At 34.3% G+C, this 9,952-nt stretch overlaps 1 protein-coding gene across 1 annotated transcript in view; it reads left to right on the top strand.

Moving 5' to 3' along the window:
- Positions 1-818: 818 nt before the first annotated feature.
- LOC109381551 (pecanex-like protein 1) overlaps positions 819-9,952 on the top strand; it is a gene marked incomplete at its 5' end in the record, with an annotated part of 42,082 nt that continues 32,948 nt past the window's right edge. The window contains 7 exons of the mRNA XM_019640299.1: positions 819-928; positions 1,332-1,437; positions 2,839-2,931; positions 4,868-5,018; positions 5,717-5,858; positions 6,606-6,783; positions 9,204-9,312. Of these exons, the coding sequence (XP_019495844.1) occupies positions 819-928; positions 1,332-1,437; positions 2,839-2,931; positions 4,868-5,018; positions 5,717-5,858; positions 6,606-6,783; positions 9,204-9,312 (889 nt within the window). The remainder of the gene's footprint in view (positions 929-1,331; positions 1,438-2,838; positions 2,932-4,867; positions 5,019-5,716; positions 5,859-6,605; positions 6,784-9,203; positions 9,313-9,952) is intronic.

Here is a 9,952-nt window from a genome sequence, read left to right as displayed (position 1 = left end):
ACTTTGGCCTTTAGTGAGGAAGATGATGTTTACTTTTAGACATGTTTATTTGTTGACATTTATGTGGTACCCAGAGATGCATAGTAGGAAGTTTTATGTTAGAGGTTTGAGGTAGTGATTAATAGATCTGGAATTCATTAACAGAATTAAATAAAGAGTAAGAAGACGACTGCTGATGTAGATTGACAAGAGAAAATGGATGAGGCCAGGACCCTGGGAGGTGCCATTTCCACATGTTTCTGTTGGCCTTTGAAGTGGCTGGCCTTAGAAGCTGGTCTTTGTATTATTTATTTCTGAGACTATGCAGTTCATTAATTCCAGAAACACTGAATGCCTGCTCAATACTCTGGGAGATATAATGGCATATTATATGAGCACACCAAATGTTAACATTTTCTTTTGCCTGATGTCTTGTATCGTGTGTTGCCTTTTCCTACTTTATCATTACATAATCAGAAATTTAACCACACCAAGTTATTTTGTTCTTCAAAAGGGAGAACACAGTGTACTATACACTTAATATTACTTTAAACTTGAAAGAAATCGGCAGCAGTGTGTATCAGCAGCAAATGTATTATTCGTAGTATATAAGTAGAGCTTTAGTATGAAAACAAATCTGAAGATGACCTAGCAGATAGATTCTAGTGTATCAGAAACTAGTAAACCTAAACTTACCTGGAATAAAATGCAATTAATAATATGGCTAAAAAGTTTTTGTTGAATGTAGTTATCTTTCTCCAAAATACTGATATCCAATGATTATATGCTAGATTATAAATTAGAAGCATATTGTTCTGTCATACTTTTCCCCCCAACAGGATTCTTGGGATGGCCAGCATATTCCAGTACTTTTCTCCATTTTTTGTGGTTTGTTAGTGGCAGTGTCCTATCATCTCAGTCGCCAAAGCAGTGATCCATCTGTACTTTTGTAAGTGAAATCAGTTGTTATTAAATTAAAGAAATTTAAATAAGTTGACATTTCTTTCTAATTTAATTTCCAAGTTATGTTTTCCCAGTGGCTTACAAAATGCTGTTGACTCAATCTATATTTGGTTTCAAAATAAATGAACTTTGGGTCATTCTAACCACATTGGCTGAAAGTATTTGTTAACTTTTTCTCTCCTAAGTATTAAAGCTGTGTTTTAATAAGAATATTCTCACTGTATGCTTATTTATGACATCTTAAACTTTTTTCGAATTTATCATTTGCTAATGATTAAGTATACTTGGATCACTTGGTTTTTTATTATAAACATTGCCATTCGAAGTACTGGTTTTCAAGTTATATATGTATTTTTTATTATTTTTCTCTCTTTTTCAAAAATATAAAGCTCTTTGGTGCAATCTAAGATTTTTCCAAAAACAGAAGAGAAAAATCCAGAGGACCCTCTTTCTGAAGTAAAAGATCCACTGCCTGAAAAACTTAGAAATTCTGTTGTAAGTTTTTTAAAAATCACTTTAAAAGATTTAAATTTTAGTTCATCGTGTTATATAATGAACACTTTTTTATGACCTTTAGTAATTGGGGGAAAATGTATAGCTATATATTACAACTATTTTTAGAGTTATATATTCTACATTGTTGATTGCCTTTATTTAAAATTTTAACATGTAAGAAATATACATTCCTCAAATTTATTTTATATATACATATATATAAAACATTATGCAAAACATTCATTTTTAAATCATGTGAAATTAAGTCATTTCATTGTTTATAGAATTCATAATCCTCAGTTTAGACTGGGATATGGGAAGATGAATATTAACATAAAGATTATGTTTTTAGTTTTCATCTTGATAAAATCCACATCCTTATAAGTCATCTGCTAGCCTTTTAGTGTGTTTCGTTTTTTAAGGGCAGTCTGAAAACTGTGTTTGTGTTTATTTTTCTGGTTGGAGGCGAGAACAATAACCTGTACTAATTTAATATACTTAAGTGTAGTCAATTTAAAAATTTTTCTAATTTAGTGAATTTTAATTTGGCCTGCATCCTTTTAGTAAATGTCTGAAAATGATATCTGTAGAATCATATCTGCTTTATGAAACAAAATAAAATTGTTTCCTAAGTTATTATATTATCTCCATTTGTAAAAGACTGAACTCGTGTATAGGTCTTGAGTTAGACACGATTTACCTTCAGTGAACTTGAGCTGTTCAGATATTCTTTAGAAAACTTTAGAAATACAAAACTGCGTCAAGACATAATTTAAACAATTTTTTCTGACTTTAGTTTCTGTGTTAGCAAAGGATATTTCATGTTAAATACAGTAGAATACTTCTGAATCTAGCTTAAAAGTATAAATTTATGGATCATTCAACAACCAAAGATATTAAGGTTTGTGGTTTTTACTACAACTACTAAAAGAACCAGAATCCAGTAAGTAAAATAGTACATATGCATGCAGTTCCAACATTTCAAAAGACCAATGAAAATATAACTTTGTTGTCCAAAAGGATATGCCCTATAAATGATATAGTAACTTAAGTACCTCTTTTTCTTTTCCCGTATCTAAAAGTAAAACTTATAGGCCAATGGGGGTGGGAAATACACAGCTTCATTATAAAAAAGACTTTGTTATGATATGTTATATTATGTGTGGAACTAGATGAGTTAGTTTAATTTCTTTGGTATTGCAGTGTCAAACTAAATATTAGGAAATTGAGGAAGAAAATAAGACTTGTAGCTAATTATAATACTATGTAAGAAATACCTAAAAGTGCTAAACAAAATAGGACCGGTGAAAAATTGTTTGTTAAACTTGGCCAGTTGGGAACAAAGAAAATATATATTTTTAAGTTTTTGTGATTGTTCGGTAATTCTGTTTTGTTTCACAGAGTGAACGTTTACAGTCTGACCTAGTAGTATGCATTGTAATTGGGGTGCTGTATTTTGCTATTCATGTAAGCACAGTGTTCACAGTATTGCAGGTAAGGAATCATTTCGTTCTTTTGGTTGAGGGAAAATAGCTTTGTTTGGACTCCTTTCTGATTTGCTTGTACTGTTTGTCCATAATGCTGAAATAGATGAACTTCCCAAAGCCTTGTTCCAGTACAGCTAGAAGTCTAGAACCTCACACCTAAATCAGGTCCAGGTTCAGTGAGGCTCCTCAGGTTTTGTTCCTCTTGTACAGCCCTGCTTATCTGTAGGCTGTGCACTCACCGTTCTCAGTGCTCTTCATTCTTTTGTCCAGATCCCTGTTTCCACATGGTGTCAATTTGGTTTTGGTGTACCTCTGCATAGGCTTTTTTTTAAAAAATCTCCCATGCCTCTACTTAACTTTCTGAACGTACAGAATTCAGTTTTAACTCTGAATGTCTTTATCTCCTATTTCTACCTCCTGTCACTTGTGGGTTGATGTTGATTAATTGATTTTTTTCCTCCCCTGTTGATTAATTGATTTTTTTCCTCCCCTCATTGGCCATAGTTTTCTGATTCTTTGCATGTTTGGTAATTTTTGAATTCCAAGCATTATGCATTTGACCTTGTTGGGTATTGGATATTTTTATATTTCTAGAAATATTCTTGAATTTTGTTTTTTTGGCACAGTTAAGTTACTTGTTACAGTTTGATCCTTTCAGGTTTTGCTTTTAAGATTCGGGAGGTGAAACCAGGGCTATTTTTTAGTGTGGGGCCAGTGTTCCCCCTACTGAGGCAATAACCTTTGGAGCACTCCAGCCAGTGCCCTGTGAACCGTCAGCTTTTCCAGCCTGGCTGTGGGAACAGGCACTATTCCTACCCTGTGTGAGTGCCGGATACTCCGCTCTCTGTCCTTTCATGTGGTGCTTCCCCTAGTCTCATGTAGTTTCCTCACACACTTGTACTGATTCCCCTGAATACCTGGGTTGGGGTGGGGCGGACCTTCTGCAGATCTTCAGATGTCTATGTGCAGTTTTCTCTTTGGTACCCTGTCTGTTCTGGTGAACTCGAGCTGCCTTTGTCTGTCCAGGCTCTCAGGTCCATCTCCTCAACTCAGGGCACCAGGCTTCATGTGGGTTTCCCTCCCTGCACTGCAGCCTGGAACCTCGCTCAAAGCAGTAAACTGGGGCATTCCTGATACGGACCTCATCTATTTTCCTTTTGTTCACGTTTATTTCCTTATGATTGACATATTTTATTCTGTTTTGACTTCATACGGAAGAGTAAATCCCTGTTATTCCATTTGGCCAGAAGCAAATGCTATATTATTTCATTTTATTTAAGATTTTGCCTGTTTTTCTTCTCTTCTAATTTGAACAATTAATTCCTGAACACCTGCAAGCTGAGCTGGGTCTAGTGGGTCTTCAGGGCTCAGATGGAGGCCTCTTTGTGTCCAAGAGACTCCAGAGTTTCTAAATATGTAACTTTTAATTTGAGTATTTGAAGTGATGGTAGTTGATTTCCTCTTTGATGAATTTAGTCATCCATAAGAACTCTATTCTAAAGATATGCCATGTGAAGGCACAAAAAAGAATACCTTCTTCTCATCCTAATCTGCTCTCCACTCAGAGTTTTTTGTAGTTCATGCCCTTCATCTCTACTAGTTAAAACAGTTGAATACATTCTCTGCAAAGTCACGTAGAACATTCTTAGAGGAGCAAGCAATACACCTCAGGCCCCTCTCTCATTATATGATAGCGTGAATACCAAAGAATTAGTAAACACAATTTTAAATATCTGTAGTATCATAGCTGACCTAATCAGAAGAACTACGTAATGTAGAAATGTTAACCGTAGACAGATGTTTAATTCTCAGATTCTAAAGTTGACCTTGCTATTCTTCATTATCAAATGGAAAATTGAACTGACAAATTAGAAGTTCTCCTGTAGGTCTCCTGTATGTCTCCTGTAGGTCACTCAATTTGTTCAACTTTATTTTCCTTTTAGCCTGCTCTCAAGTATGTGTTGTATGCGTTGGTCGGCTTCGTAGGTTTTGTAACCCATTATGTGCTGCCTCAAGTTAGAAAACAGTTACCGTGGCACTGTTTCTCTCACCCTTTGCTGAAGACAGTGGAGTATAATCAGTATGAAGTTCGCAGTAAGTCTTTCATTAACACCCTTTTTAATACTGTACATTTTCTTTTACTTTGTTGATAGATGACAGTTAAATTTAAGTCTGATCAAGTAACACTTTCTTATACTTAGCTGAAAGCTGCAGCGAGTCAAAGATTTTGCAGGGTGCTTTAATTTTAGTTGAAGTGTAAATGTCAGTGCTACAATGCCAACTTTCCATAGCATAAAACTTACTTCTTCCTTCTCTGAATTGTTTGCACAGACCTCATTGATGCATCCTTTTGTGTATGTCTGTCACCTCTTTTTCCAGCCCCTACTCTTTCCCTCAGTTTTCCTTGCCATATGCAGGCAACCCAATCCTCTGTAGGACTTTAATTCTTAAAACCTTATTACTTTTAGGGTAAGAGGCAGTCTAATAATCTTTAGTAACCTTTTCTCTAGAAGTTATAAGCAAAAGTGAGAAAAGGTTAATGCTTAAAAACTGAGGCTTTAAGAATGTTTAAAATGAAATTCATCTAAATTTAAGTCAATGTCAGTTGCAAAATTGGATGTGTCTCAGAAATCATAAAAGTTGACGATTGATTGAAGTACTGGATTTCTTAACATTATTTATTTATAGTACAGCTGAATTTGAGTTGTAAGATTTTCCTTTCTCATCACATTACCAAACTATTTTATGCATTTGACGACGTTTGCTCTTCTTGACTCATATTCCCTTGTCAGATGCAGCCACTATGATGTGGTTTGAGAAACTTCATGTGTGGCTTCTTTTTGTGGAGAAGAATATCATCTATCCATTGATTGTTCTCAATGAACTGAGTAGCAGCGCAGAGACAATTGCGAGTCCAAAAAAGCTGGACACCGAGTAAGTATAAATCACTCACCTAAGGTTGGCTCCTGGGGGCGGTCACGAGCAACGCCTTAAGCCATCCATCAAGTAACAGACAGGCATCAAGCGCCTCTGTGGTGCAGGGCGCTGGGAGACAGAACAGGTGAAATTCTGTCTTTGACGTCCCTTTCCTGAACATCTGTTTCTGCTCTTGGCTTGTCACTACTCCAGACATCTCATTGTCAATTGATGTTTTATGACAGGACATTTATTATATAAGGTTAATGGTTAATCTTTAGTATTAGATGGTAAGTTTGGGAAATGGTTATTTTTGTGTACTGTGTAAATTAGACGATATATAGGCATCATGTAGACCTACCCGCTAGACTAGGTACATGTTGTTTGGTAAGATTTAATTATGTTTTTTTACGTGTTAAATGCTATTAATGTTAAAACAATAGAAATATTGAGAAACTGGAGAACTAAATGTCAGAATTACAGTACTATTAACTTATTTTTAAAACATGCTTATTTATATAAAGGTTAAGAATCATAATACATATTATTAGAAGGGACTATTTTGATAAGTTTATTACGGGATATGATTTGCTCAGCTATATAAATCATTTTTAGAAGTTTAAATTTTGTATATATACATATATGTGTATACTCGTATGTATTTATAGTAAGCTTAGTAAATGAAATGGTGATTTTCCTGAAGTTAATAGATTTTCTAAAGTTTCTGGTCATTGTTTGGTAAGTTGTGCTTTCTTTTTATTGTAGACTAGGTGCTTTAATGATCACCATTGCTGGTCTGAAGTTGCTACGATCCTCTTTTAGCAGCCCTACGTATCAGTATGTCACAGTCGTCTTCACTGTGCTGTTTTTCAAAATTGACTATGAAGCTTTTTCAGAGACCATGCTGTTGGACCTCTTCTTCATGTCCATCCTCTTCAACAAGGTAATTTATCACTGAAAGGAATATCTCTGTCTGTAAAAAGTATCTCCCTAAGTAATAAACTATTTAGAGAGGATTATCCTTGCATTTCTTTTCACTTCATTTTCTTTTAAGCAATATTTTTCTTAACCAGTTATTTAGAAGCATATTTGAATCCCTAAACAATGCTAGTCACCGTGATTCCTAAAAAACATATTTTTTGCTATAGATAGGAATATAGGATTAAATTGTATGGAAAAATTTAAGAGAAACACTAATAAGTGTATGCTTTTAAATATATGGGATCTTCCAAAAGAGGCTATGGTTTGAATAATTTCAGAAATGGACATGGTAATAATTGGATTGGGTTGTGGGCTGCTGGATAGAAGGACGGAGAAGATCACCTGGTAGCTGATTGAAGATTGTGGATACGGAGGACAGTGAGGTCATGTGGGAGAACTCAGAACTTAGTTTGATGATGAAACCGGGTCTTCTGCCTCCCATTTCAAGAATCTTTTTGCTGAACCACACTACCTTTCTAAATGAAATAGGTTGTGCAGTCAGATTATTTGTAAATTAAATAGAGCTTAGATTTCATGTTAACACTGACCACATACAAAGGACTTTGACATATATTATCCCATTTGATAGGTAACAGCTGAAGCATATGAGCAGCTACAAAACACAATGAAAGCCCAATTTTAGGAAAGTTAGCCTGGTCAGCCACATTTGGGATGAATTGGGGAAGAGAGAACCTAAAGGTATGGAGAACAGCTTAAGAGTTTGTGACAGTAATTTAGATGTGATAGAGATCTGACCTAGGATGGGAACAGCACAGATGGATCCATTTATCTGAACAAAGTTTAGTGATGGTCAATTTCCAACTATTATGCTAAATATTGTGAAAAAATAACTCCTAAAATATTGCAATGTTATATTTGTTCAATCACTAATTTGTATGCATTTTTATCATTTATTTCCTCTTCTAGTGAGCATGGTTAACCAAAGGAGGAAGCCAGAATGTTAGAAAATTGTTTGTATAAAGAAGCATGTGGTGTCTGACAAATTTAAATATTTAGATTGGAAACTGTATTGCATCTTTTTATCCTGGTTGGAAAAAAGTGAAAGTTGCAGTAAAATATAAACCAAACAATCCTTGAATCACTACACTTAACACGTGTTAGTAATTGTTTTTGAGAGCATGCCATGTTCCAGAACTGTTCTAGATGCTTAGGTGACATCAGTGAACAAATGAGAGAAAGCTCTGCCCTTGAGGAGTTTGCATTTTATATGGTCACTTGATGGAACAGTGATGATAAGCAAGTAAGAGTGAAATGCTCTCCTTAGATTTCTTAAGATATTGTAAGATGCACCATCGATTTAATAACCTTTCAAGAAAAAAATTACTCTAAATGTATACAAAATATTTTTACCTACTAACCACTTAACCATGTAATTGCATATTATTATTTCTTCAGTATTAGAGTCAGAGTACAGTCTGTCTCACATTTAGAATCTGAAGTTTTCTGAATCACTGCTTAAAAGCAGTTATAATGGCATCGTGATAATATACATGCTGCTTTTACTTCCTGTCATCCTGATCACATTAGTACCGAAGATTGCCAGCATAATTTTGAGTCATGACACAGAATATAGGGATTCATCTGCAAGTGGTTGAAGTTGTGATTTCTTTTTCAAATGGAAAGTTACATACGTTCATTGTAAATAAGCTAAACGATTTAAATATGAGGTGTTTGGTGTGTGAATCAGAGGTTAGTCAGAATCTCTTGCTGTTAAGATTCTGTGTTCTGTTTTGAGGATTGGGCCTTGCAGAGGCAATCTTGGGCAAATACAGTAATTCTGTTTCAGTGTTGAAGTCATGGTCAATAAAACAGATCCTAATTGAAATAAGATTTAAAAATGTATTGTGTTTCCATTGACAATAACAGTTGAGATTATGAACAGATGCCCAATATACACTACTAAATTTTTAGGCAACCAGGCAATGACAACTGTATTACAGCTTTTGCTCTTGCCTAGCTGCTTTCAAATTCCTTTTGACATTGCATTAAAACATACTCAGTTTCCAAAGCACTAAATTTGAGGGAAATGTCTTAGAATCAAAATATATGTGTATTAGTTAAGCTTTAAAGACATCTAGATTCTCTACTTTTCTTTGTTTTGCTTGCAGTAGTAGTAATGTAGCCAGTAGAGGACATAAAATTTTTTAAACAGATGAGACACAAATCCGTACATCAGCTAGCTGTTTTTACTTAAAAATGTATAGCTTTTTGGCAGCTGATACATCTTTTCCTTTTATGCAAGGAAAATAATTTCAGTGCCATTTCCCTATTAGGTAGAAAATTCGTTTTAGAGGTCTTTCATTTTCTTTTCAAATATCTGATAAGATTTTTACTGATTGTTTTTTTTTTTTCCTCCTACAGCTTTGGGAACTCCTTTATAAATTGCAGTTTGTGTATACTTACATTGCCCCATGGCAAATTACTTGGGGTTCTGCTTTCCATGCTTTTGCTCAACCCTTTGCAGTGCCCCGTATCCTTCTAATAAATATTTTATAAGAAAGGGCAGTCATATCCTTGGTGAGAATGTTGGTTTGTAGTCATAACCTTTCACAGGCATAGAATATAGGTTACTATGTGATAAATTATCAAAAATTTGCAATTCTTTGAGTCCACACCTGTACTGATTTTGATTGTTTAACTTGTATTAATATCTGTGGCCCACAAATCATCTGAACATGAGAAAAGTATAGAGGTTTTATTAAGTAAGTAATTTACAAATTTTGTTTACATATGTGAGTATTAAAGTCCAGGAATTTTCAGTAAATATAAAGTATGTTTAGACATATTTTTAAATGAATGAAAATACAAACATTTTTCATAATCATATGATTTTAATTAAACTTTATGTCCAAAATCTGTTCTCATCATTTCTTAAGAGTACTTTCTAAGTAAAAGTAAAGGTTAGTGACCACCTAGATGTTGAAATGCAGACTCTTTATATTTGTATAAATTTTAGTTTTATCTTCTGGAAAATGAAATTTAAGCACCTCTAATATATTTAAGTGATATGAGGTTGGACAATTAAGTTCATGAACTCCTCAAAGTACTCACCTTGGGAAGCTGTGCACTGATGCCAGTGCCTAGTCCACTCTTCAGAGCAATTTTGGAAC

The sequence above is a fragment of the Hipposideros armiger genome, unplaced genomic scaffold (assembly GCF_001890085.2).
Source record: "Hipposideros armiger isolate ML-2016 unplaced genomic scaffold, ASM189008v1 scaffold_49, whole genome shotgun sequence".
Lineage (NCBI taxonomy): Eukaryota > Metazoa > Chordata > Mammalia > Chiroptera > Hipposideridae > Hipposideros > Hipposideros armiger.
Note: the sequence above shows the minus strand (reverse complement) of the source record. Positions and strands in the feature narration are given on the sequence as shown.